Source organism: Mustela erminea, chromosome 10 (assembly GCF_009829155.1).
Source record: "Mustela erminea isolate mMusErm1 chromosome 10, mMusErm1.Pri, whole genome shotgun sequence".
NCBI classification, from domain to species: Eukaryota; Metazoa; Chordata; class Mammalia; order Carnivora; family Mustelidae; genus Mustela; species Mustela erminea.
Window position 1 is genome coordinate 55,001,034 of NC_045623.1, and position 20,735 is coordinate 55,021,768.

General features: G+C 34.9%; 1 protein-coding gene across 2 annotated transcripts in view; it reads left to right on the top strand.

Moving 5' to 3' along the window:
- The window catches only part of WDR78 (WD repeat domain 78), an 82,236-nt gene that overhangs the window by 49,554 nt on the left and 11,947 nt on the right, over positions 1 to 20,735 (top strand). For both annotated transcript variants that reach the window (XM_032302468.1, XM_032302469.1), the window contains 5 exons: positions 9,199 to 9,410; positions 12,086 to 12,172; positions 13,360 to 13,511; positions 15,441 to 15,598; positions 15,901 to 16,022. In XM_032302468.1, coding sequence (XP_032158359.1) covers positions 9,199 to 9,410; positions 12,086 to 12,172; positions 13,360 to 13,511; positions 15,441 to 15,598; positions 15,901 to 16,022 — 731 coding nt within the window. The remainder of the gene's footprint in view (positions 1 to 9,198; positions 9,411 to 12,085; positions 12,173 to 13,359; positions 13,512 to 15,440; positions 15,599 to 15,900; positions 16,023 to 20,735) is intronic.

A 20,735-nucleotide genomic window follows, 5' to 3' on the forward strand; every position in this document is an offset into this window, starting at 1 on the left:
TTTATGGATTGGTAAAAGAGGATATCCACGGACACCAGTCCAGCTTCTACCAGGCAGTGCCATCCTCGCACAGTCACCATGCCAAGGTCAGCTGGGTGCCTCACCATCCAGAATGTATAGGTTAATTCCTTCCCCCAAAGACACTTGGGGATGAGTCCCCACATTTTCCGTTTGAGGTGATTTTGACTTTTCCTATTCCACTGGCCCTTGGGCTATTGCCCCACATTAACTATTATTAACTGTTATTCTTTTTCTCCTTTTGCAAAAAGGTGAATACAGACTTTCTTTGAATATAGCAGGGTATCAGGAGGTAACCAGTCATATGTATTTAAATTGACCAGCACATAAGTGATGAAACTTTTGATAAGAGTACCCCATAGGTGCTCTTCAACTCTGATTTCACAAGAAGAGAGAGGGTAAAAGAACTCAAAGAAATCCAACATCCCTCCCATTATAGGACAGACAGTTCCCAAATAGATTTCATAATGCTGGGGTTTCTGGTAATACAGGTAAGGCTTTTGTTTAATTCTGACCTGAAGCCTACACTGGTTACAGATTATGGACACAACCACCACAGGGAAGAATCTGTACTAGGGCCTGCAACAGGACCAAGGCCCACGGCTCCCCTGAAGCAGCTCTGGAAGCCAGTGGGTGGAGGACTCTGTGGGGCTCTGTGTACAACGCCATCACTGCCATCTGGTTGTATTCTTCTGCTTTAGCTCAGCCTTCTGCCTGCTAGCCCTGGATGCACTACCTGACCACCCTACCCTCACTTGTGTTGACCTGCAGACCTTCCCTCAGTAGGCCTCCCCTGGCACTCATGTAGCAAGTGCTGCCTCTGTGCCAGTTGCCTTCCATTCCATCTTTGGAGAGTGGGTTGGGTAGTTGCAAATAAATGCCTTGTGGCTCTTGCTGTTAATGCTTTTTAAAACATCTTACATATAAATGGATTCACACAGTTCAAACCTGTGTTGTTCCAGGGCCACTTGTATTCTTTCATGTCTGGCTTCTTTCCCTCAACATAATGTTTTTGAGATTCATCAAGGCTGATGAATGTTGTCTTAAAGACTAATCATGTTGAATACTTATTCATGTGCTTTTTTTGGTCACTTGTGTATCTTCCTTTGTGTAATGTTTGGTCAAGTCCTTTGCCATTTTTTAAAAGATTTTATTTATTTATTTGACAGAGAGAAAGAGAGATCACAAGCAGGCAGAGAGGCAGGCAGAGGGGCAGGCAGAGGGGAAGGGGGAAGCAAGCCCCCTGCTGAGCAGACAGCCGGACGTGGGGCTCTATCCCAGGACCCTGAGATCATGACCTGAACCTAAGACAGAGGCTTAACCCACTGAGCCACCCAGACGCCCCGTCCTTTGCCATTTTAAATTGTATTATCTTTTCTTTTTAAAAATCAAGTTGTAGGAGTTTATTTTTATATATTCTGGAATAAGCTCTTTGAAAGATACATGTATTACAATTCTTTAGTCTACGTCAGTAACTTACCAATATGTTTTTCTTTTGATAGTAGAAGTTTTTAATTTTAATGAAGTCTTATCTATCAACTTTTTTTTCTTTTGTAGTTAATGTTTTCCATGTCCTCTTCAAGATATCTTCGCCTGCCCCAAGACTGGAAATGTCTTTGTCTTATTCCTAAGCTTAAAGAAAAGTATTCAATATTTTGTCATTAAATATGATGTTAGGTGTAACTTTTTGTAGATACTTTTTGTTGGTTTGAGGGAATCTTCCTCTTTCTAGTTTTCTAAACATTTTCAAAAATATATGGGTGTTGAATTTTGTCCAGCATACCCACAATAGTGAACACAATATTTAAGGAGAAGAGCAAAGCTGGAGGACACACACTACCTGACTTCAAGATTTGTAAAGCTCTAGTAGTGAAGGCAGTGTGGTACAGACAAAAGAATAGACACATACTTCAGCAGAACAGAATAGAGAGCCCCAAAATAGGTCCACATAATTGTAGTCAACTGATCTTTCACAAAAGAGAAAAAGCAATTCAATGAAGAAAAGGTAGTCTTTTCAACCAATGGTACTGAAGCAAATGGTCATTTACGTGCAAAATAAAGAATCCAGACACCAACCTTTTATCATTCACAAAAATTAACCCAAAATCGGTCATAGACTTCAATATAAGATACAAAACTACAGAACTCCTAGAAGTCAACATAGAAGAAAATCTAAATAATCTTAAGGTATAGCAATGACTTTGGAGATTTAACACCAAAGGCATGATAAACTTCTCCACTGTAAAAGACATTATGAGGAGAATAAGAAGTTATGTCACAGACTGGAGAAAATATTTACAAAAAACATATCTGTTAAAAGACTCATCCAAAATATATAAATATTTCTTAAAACTCTATAATGAAAAACAACATGATCAAAAAATGGACAAAAGACATTAACAGACACTTCCGCCCCCAAATATACACAGGGCAAATAGGCATATAAAAAGATGCTCAACATCAGAGCTCACTAGGGAATTGTAAACTATAACAACAATGAGATACCACTACATACTTATTGGAATGATGAAAATCCAAAACACTGACACCACCAATACTGGCAAAGATATGGAAAAAGAATTCTCATTCAGTGCTTGTGGGATTGCACGATGAATAGTTCCGCCACTTTGGAAGACAGTTTGGCAGTTCCTTACAAAACTAAACATACTGTTACCATATGGTCCATAAGCACACTCCTTAGTATTTACCCAGTGTGGTTGAATACTTACATACCCACAAAAACCTGCACACAAATGGTTACAGCAGTTTTATTCATAATTGCCCAAACTTGGAAGTAACCAACATCTCCTTCAATAGGTGAATGGATAAATAAATTGTGGCATATCCAGACAATGCAATATTATTCAGCACAAAAAAGAAATAAATTTTCAAGCCTTGAATGGATGTGGAGAAAACTTAAATGCATGTTACTGAATGAAAGAAGCCAGTCTAAAAAGACATTATATGGTATAGTTCCAAATGTGTGACATTCTGGAAAAGACAAAAATATGGAGACAGTAAAATTATTATTGTTTTCCAGGGACTTGAGGGCTGGGAGGAATGAATAGGCAGAGAACATAAGATTTGTAGAGCAGTGAAACTATTCTCTATGACTATTATAATTGTGAGTGCATGCCATTGTGCATTTGTCCAAACCCATAGAATTTATACACCAGAAGTGATCCCTAATTGAAACTATGGAGTTTGGGTGATTATGATTTGTCATTGTGGGCTCATTGATTATAACAAATATATCACTGGTGCAGAATGATGATTCTGAGGGAGGTTATGCATGTATCTGGGTTTGAGTGTAGAGGAACTCTAAGTTCCATTTTTTTCTGTGCATGTATGAGTTTGAGTGTAGAGGAATTCTCTCTACTTTAAGTTCAATTTTTCTGTGAATGTAAAACTTCTCTAAAAAATGGGTCTATTAAGGAAAACGCTATTAACATATACTTAAGGATTTAAAGGGAAATAATATAATGAGGAAAGCAATGAAAGCTACATACAGAGCCAAACTGAACTTCTAGAATTGAAAAATCTAATACTTGAGTGAAAAGTTCAGTGGATGGTCTTATCGGACCAGGAGATCAGTATCAGTGAGGTTAAAGACAAAGCAGTAGGAACATTCCAAACTGAAGTACAGAGAGAAATAAGGCTAAGAAGAAAAAAAAAAAAGAAAAAAAAAGAAAAGGAGCCTCAGTGACTTGTGCTACAAGGTCATGTGACTTAACATACATGAAATTGGGGTTGTAGTAGTGGAAAAGAGAGGAGGAGAAGAAGAAAAATAATTTGAAGAAAGGTAACTGAAAATTTTCCGTACTTAAAAAAAATCTTAAACCAATTATAAGAAGCTCAATGAAACCTAAACAAGATAAATACAATGAAAACCACATTGAGGCACATCATAAGTAATATGTCAGAAAATCTTAAATGTTGCCAGAGAAAAACATGACATCTGGAGAATAAAGCTAATAATGACCTTATTTCTCATCAGAAGCCAGAAGACAATGCAATGACATTTTTACTGTGCTAAAAAATTCTACACTTAGAGAAAATATCCTTCAGAAATCAAGGTGAAATAAAAACATGTTCAGACAAATGAAAGCTGAGAGAATTCTTTGCCAGCAGACAAACATTGCAAGGAATGTCAAAGGAAGTCCTTCAGACTGATAAAAAATAATAACAGAAATTAGGATCTACACAAACTATGGAGTGCTAGAAAAATGTGAGTGAAAGTTAGAAACATTTCTTAGTGTTTAAAATTTTTCCTTAAAAACTTCCAAACTCATTTTATGAGGCCAGCATCACCTTGATCCCAAAACCAGACAAGGATCCCATCAAAAAAGAGAGCTATAGACCAATATCCTTGATGAACATAGATGCGAAAATTCTCACCAAAATACTAGCCAATAGGATTCAACAGTACATTAAAAGGATTATTCACCACGACCAAGTGGGATTTATTCCAGGGCTGCACGGTTGGTTCAACATCCGCAAATCAATCAATGTGATAGAACACATCAATAACATTTTTCCTTAAAGATAATTAAATTGTCAAAATGATCACCCATTTTATTTGGCAAAGCAAACAACTTAGAATAACCAAGCCAATTCTGAAATAGAAGAATAACGTTGAAGGACTTACCCTATCTGATCAAAATGATTTGTTATAAAGTTATAGTAATGTAGGAAGTGTGATATTTGTCTAACAGTAGACATATAGATGGCTGAGATAGAATAAGAATGGGTCCAGAAATAAACACAGACTTATATGGTCACTTGATTTTTGACAAATATGCCAAGGTGAACTAATTTAAAAAGACTGATCTTTTCATAAATGATGCTGAAACAATAAGATATCCACATTGGGTGGGGAATGAACCTCAACTCCCATGTCATATCATACATATAAATTAATTCAGATGGGCTATAGATTTAAATATAAAAATTAAAATGATAAGTTCTAGAAGAAGACAAAAGAGAAAATGTAATCTTAGAATCAGAAAAGATTATTTAATACACAAAAATCCCAAGACATGAAAGAAAAAAATTGGTAAGGCTTTTGAGGTAGTTAAAATGTCTGCTCTTTGAGTAACACTGTTAACGGGGGAAAATGCAAGTAACAGTCTAGAAGAATATTTTTACAACATACCTCTGTCCAAAGACATAAATTAGGAAAATGTAAAGGACACATACAGCCTATAAAAAATATAGACAGTCTTGGGGCACCTGGGTGGCTCAGTGGGTTAAAGCCTCTGCTTTTGGCTCAGGTCATGGTCGCGGGGTCCTGGGATTGAGCCCCACATCGGGCTCTCTGCTCAGCAGGGAGCCTGCTTCCTCCTCTCTCTCTGCCTGCCTCTCTGACTACTTGTGATCTCTGTCTGTCAAATAAATTTAAAATCTTTAAAAATATATATAGACAGTCTAATAAAAAATAGGCAAAAGATTTGAACAGAAGCTTCACTAAAATATACATGAATGATCAGTAGACACCTTAAAAGGTACTAAACATGATTTGTTGTCAAGGAAATGCAAGTTGAAACCATAACAAAATGCCACTGAACACTAGTTGAATGGCTAAAATTAAAAAAGACTGACAACACCAAAACAAGAATATGGAGTAACTGGTTTTTATATATTGCTGTAGGAGTTTGAAATTGTACAACCATGCTGGAAGTCTGCTGGGAAGTTTCTTAAAATGTTAAGCATAGATCCACCCAATCCACATTGCTATGACTATGTTAAGCATAGATCACCCAGTGATCCCTGTCCCTGGGTATTCACCCAAGAAAAGAAAACATATGTCTGCAAAAAACACTTATGTAAGGATGCTCATAGCAACTTTATTCATAATAACTCCAACCTGGAAACAGCCCAGATGTCCATCAACAGGTCAATGCATAAACAAATGATGGAGCACCACTCAGGAATAAAAATGAATGAACTACTTACATACATAGTAACCTTGATGGATCTCAAAAGCATTGTCAAGTGAAGGAAACCAGACACAAAAGAATACATACCAACAAACGCGTTTATGTGATATGCTATCAAACAAAACTAATCTGAGGTGATAGAAATCAAACCAGTGTTTGGCTGTGGGGGGTTGAGCTTACCTGGAAAGGGGCATGAAGAAACTTTTTTGGTTTATCGATATATTCTCTATCTTGACTGGTGTGTGGGTTATATTGGTGTGTATATTTATCGAAACCTATTAAACTGTACAGCTAAAATCTATGCATATCAATGCATTTTCTCACAATTAAAAAATGCTGCAATATTTATATTATCTTGGGTTCATTTAAAGAGTGATATGCCATTGTTATTTCTTAACAGCTATTGAGGTATAACTGACATACAATAAGCTGCACATATTTAAAGTATATAATTTAATAGGCTTTAATACAGCATCACAATCGATGATATATACAATGATATTTAATGGTAATGAATGTATTCATCACCCTCAAATTTCTCTTCATGTCCTCTAGAATCCTTCCTTCCTGTTTCTCCTTGCCCCACCTCATCTTTAAGTAACCACTGTTTTGCTTTATATCCCTATATAGATTAGTTTACATTTCCTAGAATTTTATATAAAGGTAATCATACATTATGTACCCTTATTTATCTGGTGGCTTTTCACTCAGCAAAATTATTTTCAGATTTGCCAATGTAATATATCATAGTTCATTTCTTTTTATTACTGATGAGTATTACATTGTATGACTATCCTGCACTGTGTTTATTCTTTCTCCTGTTGATCAATATTTATTTCCAGTTTGGGAACATACAAATGAAGTCGGCATAAATATTGGTATACAAGTCTTTGCTTGGAAATTTGCTTTTATCCCTCTTGGGTCAATAACTAGGAATAGAATAGGTGGTACATATGTAAAATATATATTTAATTTTCTTCTTCCCTAAAATATGCCTTGTAAACACTGCTTTAGCTGAATTTCATAAAATTTGTATGTTGTATTTTCATTTCATTAAAAATTTTTAAAATTTCTTTTGAGACCACTTCATTGACCCATGTGTTATTTATAAATATCGATTAATATCCACATATTTTGGGATTTTCTACCTGTATTCTATTATTAATTTCTTATTTAATTCCATTATGGTCTGAGAATATACTTTGATTTCTATTCTCTTAGATTTGTTAAGGTCTTTTTGTTTGTTTGTGATCCATGATATGGTCTATCTTAAAGAATTTCTATGATACTTGGGAAGAATATGTATACTGGTGTTTTTGGATGGACTGTTCTATAATTGTCAATAGGTCAAGACGGTTAATAGTGATGTTCAATTTATCTGCATCCTTACTGATTTTCTGTCTTCCTGTTCTATCAGTTATTAAGAGAGGAGTGTTGAAATCTGAACTGTAATTGTGAATTTGTTTATTTCTCATTTCAGATCTATTGTTTTTTTTGTTTCATGTTACGTAACTTGTTAGGTCTATACACATTTGGGGGGTTGCTATGACTTTTTGCAGAATTGACTGCTGATTTTTCCAATTTATACAGGCAGAAATCTGAGGAATATATGTGGGAATGGATATTAAGGTTGTAGGGTAAAGATGGAAGGAATATAAAGTTACATCAGATCAAGTTTACTGGTATGGGTCCACTACGCAGAGATTCTGGACCCAGTGTTGGAGTTCAGGGGATTAGAAATTGTTCTAATGGCTTAATTTCTCCTTTTCTCTTTTCTTTTCTTTTTTTTTTTTTAAGATTTTATTTATTTATTTATTTGTCAGAGAGAGAGAGAGAGAACACAAGCAGGCTGAGCGGTGGGCAGAGGCAGAGAGAGAAGCAGGCTCCCTGCTGAGCAAGAAGCCTGATGCGGGACTCGATCCCAGGACCCTGGGATCATGACCTAAGCCAAAGGCAGTGGCTTAACCAACTGAGCCACCCAGGCGTCCCTTCTTCCTTTTTCCCTTCCCTTCCCTTCCCTTCCCTTTCCTTTCCTTTCCTTCTTTCTTGTTAGCTAATATTGGACCAAAATGCGGTTTTCACTAAATGAAGTTGAAGTCAGAACTGCTTTGGGACACTATAGAGAAAGGTATCCCAAGGCTTAGGGACATTGGAATGTTAGGGTGGATTTATCATGACAACTTTCTCACCCACTGCAGAAGGATAATACACCTTTTACCACAATTGTGAGAAATACATTTGTGAGGGGGTATCCCAACATCCTTGAAGAACTCTGTGGTCACTCTTCTCTATAGGTCAGACATTACAGTGGGAACTGCTGCCAGTAAACTGAAATCCTTGAAAATTAGATCCTGAATGGCAGGAGATAAGTGGTAACACTTAATTACCAAAGGAAAGGAGGGCTTGGTTACCATAGCAGACAAAGCAGAAATCAGAACAGTCTGACTCACAGAAACCCATGACATTGACTAGTTGATCATCACGTCCCTAGAAGAGAAATAGGTAGGGGCTGTATTGGTTTGCTAGGGCTGCCACAACAAAATACCACAAACTGTGTGGCTTAAACAACAGAAATTTACTTTCTCATAATTCTGGAGGCTGGAAGCCCATGATCAAGGTGTGAGCAGAGTTGGTTTCCTCTGAGGCCTCTCTTCTTTAGCTTGATGTCATAATTGAGTCTGCAGGTACTTTTCCCTTCAACAAAATATCACACCAGTCCATTACCGATCCATAATATTGATGATATTATGCTAACTGAACCCAGTGAACAAGAAGTAGACTTATTGGTAAGGTATTTGCATGCCAGAAGGTGAGAAATAAATCTGACAGAATTTTTTAGGGGCTTTCCACATCAGTCAAATTTCCAAGGGTCTGTGGTATGGGGTATGTCAAGATATACCTACCAAGGTGAAGGATAAATTGTTTCATCTTGCCCCTCTTAGAAGCAAACAAAAGTTACAATGCCTAGTAGACTTCTTCATTCTTTGAAGGCAACACGTTCCTCATCTGGACGTGTTACTTGGCTCATTAACTGAGTGAACTGAAAAGGTGCTCCTTTGAGTGGTACCCAGAACAACAGAGGATTCTACAACAGGTCCAGGAGGCCTTGCCATTTGGGCCATATGTTCCAGCAGATTCACTGATGCTTGAAGTGTCTCGAAGATAGAGATGCTGTTTGTAGACTTTGCCAGGCTTCTGTAGGTATAGAGGAAAATAATCTCCTTTTGTGATTTAATTTTAGAACCAGAACCTGAAGAACCTGAAGACTTTCTAGAAGGTGAAAAACTTGAACAAGAGACAGAGGAAGAGGTTAAGAAGGAAGAGGAAGAAGAAATAGAAATAAGTACAGAACAGTCAACAATACCAGCCAATTTGGAACGACTTTGGTCCTTTTCCTGTGACTTAACCAAAGGTCTTAATGTGAGCAGCCTTGCCTGGAATAAAACAAATCCTGTAGGTTATTGAACATCTTAACAATTCTATCTTTAGCATTTAAAGATAACTGTCAAGTACTAATGAAGTTTTCTTTTTCTCAGATTTTAGGCAAGGGATTTTAATTGATATAAACCAGAGTTTTAACACTCCTTTACAAGTTCATGCTTCAAAAATGGAAAATGAAAATAGTTCTAAAATTTCCCCTTAAAATGAAGACATCATATTTTTATTTTAGGAGATGTATTTGGGACACCATATTCTCTGAATCCATATCAGACACGGAAAAGTAAACCAGAAGATCATATATAATCAATTTTTAGATATATCAAACTTGTATACCCAAATTTGTATTTTTCTTAGAGTATCATATTCAGAAGTATATACTTATTCTAGTGACTCTGAAAATGTGCAAAATAATTTTGAGATTCCTAAAATTAACTATTACTACCCAAAATAGCAAATATTTAAACAGCACTTACTATGTACCAGGTGCCATTGCCAGCACTTAAATTAACACAACAACTCTGAGTTAGGTACTATTATCCCCAATATGATGATGAGGAAACTGAAGTACAAAAAGGATAAATAACTTGGCTGAAGAAGTTACACATCTATTAAATTCCCAGAGTTATGCAACTAGTAAGTAAAACAGCTAGACTCCAAATCCAAACACCTGGCTCCAGGGTTCTTGCTCTTAATTGCACTGCTGCCAGAAATCATCTTGAGGCAAATTATAGGAACCACCAAGTTAGGAATAGTAGGTTTGCTTTTAAAAAAGAGAAGATTATAGGGGTGACTGGATGGCTCAGTCGGTTAAATCTGACTCTCGAATTTGGCTCAAGTCATGATCTCAGGGTTGTGAGACTGAGCCCCACGTCAGGCTCCACGCTGGGCATGGATCTTGCTTAAAGAGTCTCTCTCTGTCCCTCTCCTCCTTCTCTTTAGTTTAAGAGAGAGAGAGAGAGAGAGAGAGAGAGAGATATTATAGAGTAATGAGACTTATTTTTTCCTGGGGTTTATAAACTGCTTTTGAAGACATGATTCTCAATTAGAGATTCCAAAAACCTTTTGTGTAGTGACAATATCTTTGGAATATATATTTAGTGTATTTGTAAGTGGTCAAAACAAATTTGTTTGTTTAAACTGCATTGTACTATGTTTAAGAATTAGCCTTATTATTTTACTGCCACAACTTATAAGGTGCTATGTGCAAATATGCTAGTTGTTATGGTTATTAAAAAACAGAAGTTTTATAATCATTTTTATAGAAATGTATGTAACATTATTTAAATTATGCACATTATTTTTTAATAACATAAAATGCTTTAAGTATGGATTGGTCTTTATAAAACTACATTTTAAAACATCTTGTTAGATAAGTGAGATTTAATAATCAATACTAACTGTATAATAAAGACAAATCAATCATTTTTAGAAACTGAATATACTAGCATTTTAAATGTTAATGTAGTGCTATTGAGATTAAAGTTAAATAATTTTTAATGAAGCTTCAAATATGACAAACATCTATCTTCACCAGTAATAATGTATCATATTTATTAATTCATTCTACAAATACTTACTGAACATTCACTCTGTGCCAGGACCTCTGATAAGGCACTAGAGTTGCAGTAGTAATTTAGTCACCCAGAGACCCTGCCTGCATAATGGTCTCTATGTGCTTTAATAAAGGGACTAAATAGTGGTGTGGGAATACATAAGAGAGGCTCATGAATGTTTCTCAGAGGAAGTGGTGCCTATGCGGAGTCTAGAAAAAGCTTGATTAATAAAAGCTTGTCTGTGTCAGGGTAAAAGGAATAGTGATGAAGAGTGGTTTAAGACAGAGGAAATTATAGAGAGATGATGTTGGCTTGAAAATAGGGTTGCGGCAAAAATATAATAATATATTTTTGATAAAGATATTCTGATTATGAAGATGAGGCTGGGTTTGGTCAGTTATTAAATTTTTGTCTACAAGTATTTCTTGAAATGACCTGCTTTATTAATCAGTTTGGGATGCCATAACAAAATGCCTTAGACTGGCTGGGTTAAAAAAAAAAACAAACCCAGAAATTTATATTCTTGTAGTTCTGGAGGCCAGGAAGTTTAGGATTAAGGTGGTGGCTGATTTGGTTACTGGTGAAGGCTCTCTTCCTGGCTTGTAGATGGCCACCTTCTTGCTGTGCTCTCACATGGTAGAGAGAGCAAGCTCCGGTGTCTCTCCCTCTTTTTATAAGGCCCTCAATCCTATTGGATTAAGATTATGACCCTTATGAACTCATTTAACCCTGGTTACCTCCTAAAAGTCCTATCCTCAAATACAATGAGAGTGGGGATTAAGAATGCAACACAATTCAGTTCATAGCACCCTGTCTTTATATTTAAAATAATTAGGTCATTCTCAAAACCCCATAAAACATAATGTAGTAATACAATCTTGGAAGAGTATCTCAATATGTGAAAGAACTTCTTAGCAATTGGTTCTTTTTAGATATTCATTAGTCTGAAAATATGATGATTATTATTATTTTGCTTTAGAAGATGGAGATGTAAAATAAAAATAGTAGATGTGTTTTTTCAATAGAAATTTCTTAATGCTATTTTAATGCAGTTCATTAATATGCATCTTTACACATTTTCCAATATTTTTATGCCATCCTCTCTTATTTTAAACGTATTTTGCTGGTTTTCAGGACCTTTTGGCTGTTGGCTATGGGCACTTTGGATTTAAAGAGCAAAAAAGAGGATTGGCTTGCTGCTGGTCAATAAAGAATCCTATGGTAACCAAATAGGAATAAACTCATATTTAGTTAGTTAAATGTTGACATAATTCTCATAAAATACATAGTTGTATGTGATAATTAAAGCCAAAAAAGTGACCAAGAAAGACTTTATTTTCTTTGGTTTTAATCTGTAAGAATTAAAATTTGTTTTTGCTGATATAGGATAAATTCATTTAATTAATATTTATTGAACATTTACTGTGTGCTGTTAGATCTGATGATCCAGAATTGAGCCATTATTTTTTATCAAATTGAAGAATAAATTTGTAAGTGAAAATCCTTTGAAAATTAATTTTCATTTAATACTGGGTTGTTTCTTAATGTATGAATAAATCATCACCTTATAAGATAGATTTCTGCTATCCTGAATACATGAGATAGATGAATATGACCATGTTATTAGCATGAATTTTTCAAGAATAATAAGAATCAATCATATTTTTGTCAAACAGTTGTAACCAATATGTTACTTTGCAGGTTTATTTTAATTTTAATTAATAACTGAAATGTAAAGTAGAAAACTTAGAAAAGGATCAGAGGGCAAAAAAAAAAAAAATTAGAGCTACAAATATCCCCATTCTATTAGGAAGCTGGGTTTATGTAAAGTAAAAGAAAGGAAGGAAGAAGCAATTTTAAACATGGAAGAATTGATGTAAGATCCATCATCAGTAAGTTGTCTTCTTCTCCACATAGATTGTTAGAAGCAGGAAAGAATTTAGATTAGGCATTAAATAAAACAATAAAACTCTTCACAGAGTTGTAGAAAAGAAATCCACTGTTTAGAAATGTCTAGATAATCCAAGCATCTGAAACAGATACTGGAAGATAGGAACATTGCTAGATAATTTGTTTGGAGCCCATACTTGTCTCTTAAAGAAGGTGATCTATGATGATCATACAAATCCTGTGGAAAGATTACCAAAATAGGATAATTATTGGAGAAGGCCATGCTGTATTTCTTAAAAATTATTGAGTTCTGAGGATTCACCAACATAAAGGAAATAACTAATTGATGTTTTGTTCTCATCTAACTGGAAGTCAGAAGGAGAGGAGTAACTGAATGTAGACTATCTCTTCTTATGTCTCCCCTGCCACCACACAGTCTACCATTTAGTCACCATTATGTTCTATCTTTTATGGCCTGCAAAACCAATTTTAAAATGTAATATAATTTTTTTATCCAGTGGCCAGAACGCATTTATCAGAGTCCATATGGAGTTACTGCTGTGGATTTCTCAATTGGAGCACCTAATCTCCTAGCAGTTGGCTATCACAATGGCAACATTGCCATTTATAATGTGCAGAGCAACAGTAATGTTCCAGTTCTGGATAGTAGGTGAGAATCCAAGAATTAGGTAAACATATAATATTAGGTAACATATAATATGTGCTTTTTTAAAGGAGAAGTAAAAATTTAATGTTTTTTCGTTTTGAGTGAATGTTTTTGTTGTTGAGAGTGATACCACTATTTTTCAAACATTTAATAATTCCTCATTTACTCTATCCTAAAATCTGCAATGCTCTCTGCCCACCTCGCCAACCTTCCTCAACAGTTTATGCTTATTCTTTCAAAAAAATTTTTTAAAATTTCCCCAGCTTTATTTATTTATTTATTTATTGTACAATTGACAAATAAAAATAATATACATTTAAGTTTTTTAAAAAGCAGATCAATGTAAATATTTAATATATATATATATTGTGGAATGTTTACTACAATCAAATTGATTAATATACCCATCACCTCACATAGTTACCTTTTTTGTGTTGGGGGGGACACTTAAGATCTACTCTCTTAGCAGATTTCAAGTATATAGTACATATTAACTATGGTCATCATACTGCATATTAGATCTCTCAAACGTATTCATCTTGTAACTGAAAGTTTGTACCCCTTATTGCTTTGGTGTCACCCCTCCATGTAACCTTCCCATTCCATTCTTTTGTGCATTTGTATTAGTTATCATAGTACTTACTACACTGTATATGTATGTATATGTATATATATCACATACATCTTCCTGAAGAGTTGTAAGTAACTTGAAGGATTAAGTCTTACCTTTGTATCCTCAGCCTGTCACATAATATCAGGCATGTAATAGGATTATAGTAAGTGTTCGATTAAGAATAAATGAATGAATGACTGACATTGAGAAAATAAAAAGTTTAAAGTGGAAGATATTGAATATATTAGGTTTTTATAATAGATCAGATACCAGTGGGCAAAAATGAAGTAGTGTATTTATATTAGTGTTTGAATAATTAGCTAGAACTGAAAATAGGCATAAAGCAGGGTCCTTAAGCTTAATGTTGAAAATACTTGCATAGCTTTGTAAGCACAAGCCTTTGTCTAGTTTCTGGGAAGAGGGTCTATAACTTTTACCATATGATCAAAGCTATATGACTTTATTTTATTTTATTTTTTAAAAGATGTTATTTATTTATTTGAGAGAGAGAGAGAGCACAAGAAAGGGAGGGTTATAGGGAGAAGCAGACTCCCTGCTGAGCAGAGAGCCTGATGTGGGGCTCCATCCCATGCCTCCAGGATCATGACCTGAGCCAAAGGCAGTCACTTAAGCAACTGAGCCACCCAGGCACCCAAAACTATATGATATTAAAGAGATTCATAACTATTGCTTTGGAAGGTTTGCATAAAAAACTTCAAGGAGTCAGTACTATGAACAGAGCAGCCCATTATTCTATAGGAAAACAGTAATCTGAGAAGCGATTTCAATTCTTCAGAAAAATGTTAAATCTTACCATAGAGAGAATCAAGCCAGTGGGCAAACCTGAAACATAGAAAGAAAGGTGAGGTAATTGTTTATTTAAGTAAGATTTAAATAATTTATTCATTTATGCTATTAAAAAAAAAATCCTTACAAAGGTGAAGATACTTATACTCAATGTGTCCAAAATAAACTTAAATAACTTATTCAGGAAAAAGTAAATGAAGAGAGTAAGAAAAATATATTCTGAAAAGAAAGAAAATATTTTCTTTTGTATTTCTGTTATGGCAGTTAATATAATTAGAGGCAGTAAAATTTTCCTTTTGTAAGAAATGTGAAAAACAAAAAATACTATGTGACAAAATGATTATTTCCCCTGTTTTTTGAAATACTTAGAGTGAAAGTCCAATTTTGAACAATAAAGTCATCATTCTATAAGTAGGTCACAATGCTCCAGGGAGCTGTCCTTATGACTTAAACTTATGTCCTTTCAAAAATTATGACAATGATTCTATATTTCGTGCTTTCCCCCATTTTAGTGAATCACCTCAAAAACATTTGGGACCTGTATGGCAACTACAGTGGATAGAACAAGATCGAGGCACAACAGGTGACGACAAAAGAGAAATACTCGTTTCTATATCAGCAGATGGAAGAATCTCGAAATGGGTGATACGGAAAGGACTAGACTGTCATGGTAAAAAGAATGTATACATACATATATATCTATCAATCAAATTATCTTTCTTGTTATGTGCTGCCTTAAATTTCCTAGTGAGCCTCATGTAAGAGGTGCCCAGTTTGAGTTTGGCTACATAAGAAAGAACCTGGGCTTAGTCATTGCTTTTTCTGAGCATCTTGTTCTGGTATTTGCTAATTTTAACCTAACCACAAAAAGATGGCAGAAATCATACTATTCTTTGTAGAAGGGACACACATTATATATACAATACTTTTTCATGTGGGAAATAAGACATATTTTTTTTTCTTTAAATAAAGATTTGATGCGTTTGAGACGAACTACTACTAGCAACAGCAAAAGGGGAGGGGAAAAGGAAAAAAAAGGTGAAGCTCTGATATCTCGACAGGCTCCTGGAATGTGTTTTGCTTTTCATCCTAAGGTAAATTATTTCAGTCCATTATTTACTATTGCATATAAAAATTTCCAGTGATTGAAATGTACTAAGATATAAAGCAAGACAAAGTTTCAACATGTTAATGTTATACCTTGTAAGTAAAAATAAAGCAAATGTAGACATAGCTGCCAAACTAAGGTAGAATGGCACATTCCAGTTGGCTGTACCATGTCTTTATCTGCTTTCTAGAGGAAATGTCTGTATTTCTGAGGAACTGTGGAAGGATTCCCTTTACAAGTTCATGTTTAACTTGGATGCCCCTCCTTGCTCCTCTTGGGTGTTCTGCTACTTTATGATATTGATAGAAACCAAAACTACTGCACAATCCTCTATTCCAATGCGAGTGGTAACTCATGATTCTGAGGATCAGGAAGACCAGTTAAGTTCATGCTTACAAGCCCAGAATCAAATCAAAGTACAGTTAATGAAGTTCTACTTTTTCTCATTCTTTTTATCTGGAAGTTCTTTGGAATCAGAAAATTCAGTAATTATGACAGACATCTAAGGAAACATATCCTTATGCTTTCTGTTCTATGTATTATGATCATCTTTTTTAGTGACACCATCATCCACCTAATTATGCAAGCCAAACCTTGAGCTCCTACGCTTTTCTACCCTATCATCCCAATGATATTTGTCTTATTGTCCTACTCCTTTCAGTCCAAGACTACTCATTGCTAATGTAGTTCAAGCCTTTATTATGTTTCACTTCTACCACTGTAGCTGCTTTCCTTTTCAAATTCTTGTAATCACATTTCACCTTGACTCTGGAACAGTGGTTCTCAATGTTGGCAGGGAGGGGCATGTTTCACCACCAGGGTACATTTCACAACGTCTTGAGATATTTTTGGTTGTTTGAGCCCTAAGAGGTAGGACATGGGAAGGAAGGCTATTGGCATCTAGTGGGCAGAGGCCAGGGATCCTGCTAAATATCCTACAATGTGCAAGGAAACTCTGTCTTCCTCTGCACAGAAGAAGGAGAAAGAAAAAGGAAAGAGAAGGGGAAGGAGAAGAGGAAGGTGAAGAGGAAGGGGAAGAAGAAAGGAAGGAGAGGGGAAGAAGAAAGAGGAGAAGGATAATGATAATAATTTTACTATATTTATTATTATTATTATTAGCTGACCCAAAATATCAATGGTGCTGGATTGAGAAATGTCCTTGAAGTGTCTTTGGCATAAAGACCTTGAGATAATCATGTAGTTTGTAAGTAAAGAGCTTTGCTTCTTCCTTTCTCATCTGATTACCTTTTATTTCTTTTTCTTTCCTGATGATGCGGGCTTGAACTTCCAGCACAATGATGAATAGAGGTGGTGAAAACAAATACCCCTCTCTTGTTTCTGATCTTAGGGAGAAAGCATTCAGTCCTTTTACTATTAAGTATGATGTAGTATGATGCAAGCATTCTGTAGATGCAATCAGTCACATTGAGGAGAACCCATTACATTACCATTTGTTGAGACTTATCAGGGATAGATGTTAGGTTTCTGTCAAACACTTTTTCTACATCTATGGAGATGATTCTATAGTTTTTCTTTCTAAGTTTGTTAATATGATGAATTACATTACTTTTTAAATTTTTGTTGCTGAACTAAATCCCATTTGATCATGATTTATTCTTTTAATCTACTGTTGGATTTGGTATACTAAAATTTTGTTTAAGATTTTTCTTCTTTGGGCGCCTGGGTGGCTCAGTGGGTTAAGCCGCTGCCTTCGGCTCAGGTCATGATCTCAGAGTCCTGGGATCGAGTCCCACATCGGGCTCTCTGCTCAGCAGGGAGCCTGCTTCCTCCTCTCTCTCTGCCTGCCTCTCTGCCTACTTGTGATCTCTCTCTGTCAAATAAATAAATAAAATCTTTAAAAAAAAAAAAAAAAGATTTTTCTTCTTTGTTTGTAAGGGATATCTATCCATAATTTTATTTTCTTTGTTTGGTTTTGGTATTAGGATAATCCTACAGAATGAATTGAAAAGTATTCCCTTTTTACTTTTTTGAAAGAGTTTACATACAATTAGCATTATTTCTTCATTACATGTTTGATGAAATTAATAAACCATCTAGGACTGGAGTTTTTTTGGGGGGGAAGATTTTTAACTTTTAACTAGAAATTCAAAAATTTTTTTTAATTTTTTATTTTTTATAAACATATATTTTTATCCCCAGGGGTACAGGTCTGTGAATCGCCAGGTTTACACACTTCACAGCACTCACCAAAGCACATACCCTCCCCAATGTCCATAACCCCACAAAGAAATTCAAATTTTTAATAGATATTGGGTTATCATTATATTATTATCAGTTCCTTCTTGAGTGAACTTTGGTAATTTGTGTCTGTCAAGGAATTTATTTCATCTAAGTTATTAAATTTAGTGGCATAGTAATATTTCCTTAGTATCCCTTAATAGTTTTAGAATCTGTAGTGACATCACCTCTTTAATTCCTTCTATTAGTAATTTATATCTTCTCTCTTCTTTTTTCTTTAGTCTGGCTAGAAATTTATCAATGTTATTGATCTCAAAGAACCAGCTTTTGATTTCTCTGTATTTCACTACTGTTTTTCTGTTTTCTATATAATTGATTTCCAATTTGATCTTTTCTTTCTTCTGCTTTGGTTTTATTTGCTCTTCTTTTCCTAGCTTTTTAAACTAGAAGCTGGGATCATTGATTTGTGACTTTTCTTCTTTTATAAATAGAGGGATTTGTGTTATAATTTTTCTCTAAGTACTGCTTTGGCAGCATCCCACAAACTTTAATATATTGTATGTTCATTTTCATTCTATTCAGAATACTTTCTAATTTCTCCTTTGATTTCTTTTTTGATGGGTGGATTATTGAAACGCATACTATTTAGTGTTTAAATATTTAGTGCTTTTCCAAGGATCTTTCTGTTATTGATTTCTAATTCAATTCCATCATGATTGGAGGTGAACTCTTTATACTGAATCCTTTTGAACTTACTGAGATTTGTTTTAAAGCCCAGAATGTGAAACTTACATGTAAATTTCGCTGTACACTTAAGAAAAATATATATTCTGCTGCTGTTGGGTGGAGTGTTCTCTGAATGACAATCAGGTTAAATTGGTTGAAAGCATTGTTCAAGTTGACTATCATTTTCTGCCCATTTCTTCCATCAATTATTAAGGGAAAGGTATTGAAGTCTCTGGCCATAATTGTGGATTTATCTAGTTTTTCCTTGTAAGTCTATCAGTTTTTGCTTAGTGTAGCTTGAAGCTTTGTTCTAGATATATGTGTAAGATTCTTATGTTCTCTTGATTAATCAAATCTCTTGTCATTATAAAGTGGCTTGTTTATAACTGGTAATATTATTTACTCTGAAATCAGCTTAGTCTGATGTTAATGTAGCCACCCAGCTTTCTTTTAACTAGTGTTAGCATAGTATATCTTTTTAAAAATTTTTTATTTAAATTCCAGCTAACGTATAGTGTAATATTAGTTTCAGGTATAGAATTTAGTGAATCAACACTTACATACAACACCTGGTGCTCTTCACAACTAGTGCCCTCCTTAGTACCCATCATCTATTTAATCCCTCCCCCTACCCATCTCCTCTCTGGTAACCATCAGTTTATTCTCTGTAGTGAAGAGTCTGTTTCTTGGTTTTCCTCTTATTCCCTGCCAACTCCCCCTCATCCCACCATGTTTGTTTGTTTTGTTTCTTAAATCATTTTCGATCTTTTACGTTTAACCTATATATATCTCTATATTTAAAGTGCATTTCTTGGGGTACCTGAGGGGCTCAGTGTCTTAAGCCTCTGGCTTCGGCTCAGGTCATGGTCTCAGGGTCCTGGGAACGAGCACTGTATTGGGTTCTCTGCTCAGCAGGGAGCCTGATTCCCCCTCTCCTCTGCCTGCCTCTCTGCCTACTTGTGATCGCTCTCTGTCAAATAAACACATAAATCTTAAAAAAAAAAAAAAAAAGTACATTTCTTGTTGGTCGCATATAGTTGGGTCTTGCTTTTTTTTTTTTTAATCTAAACTTACAAGGCCTGCCTTTTAATTGTGTTGTTTAGACTATTTAAGTTTTGTTTGATTTTGATATGGTTTGGTTTGAGTCTGTCATTTTGCTTCACTGGTTTATTGGTGGTGGTGGAAGATGGTGGTATAACATGTCCTGGAGGCAGGACCCTTAAGTGCTATCTCAACTCCAGAACTTCTTAGAGGTTGGGCTGAACCCTCTTTTGCAACTGCATCATAGTTCAACTTGAATCTTTGCCCATTTCTGTTCCTTTCAAAGAGATTGTTCCCCAATACATCTCTTGAATGGAAATCTCAGGTTTTATAGACTGACTAAAACAGCTCTAGACAGTGACCTTGTTCTATAGAGAAAGATAACATTTATAAATGGTGTTGGGATAATCATTATCCATATAAAAATGGAATTAGATACCTACCTCATCATACAAAAAAACTTCTCGAAGAAGATGTAGGAAAACATTTCTATTACCTCAAAATAGGAAAAATTTCTTAAACAAAGCACAAAAAATGCGAATATTTTAAAAAGTTCTAAACCCAGTTACATTAAAAGGAGGACTTCTGTTTATCGAAAGACACTAGAGAAAGTAAAAAGGTAAGCCATACACTTGGAGAAGATATTTGCAACATATATAATAGATAAAGCATATGCAATGGAATATATAAAGAACTTTTATGTAAATAAATATAAAAAATATAATGAGTAACA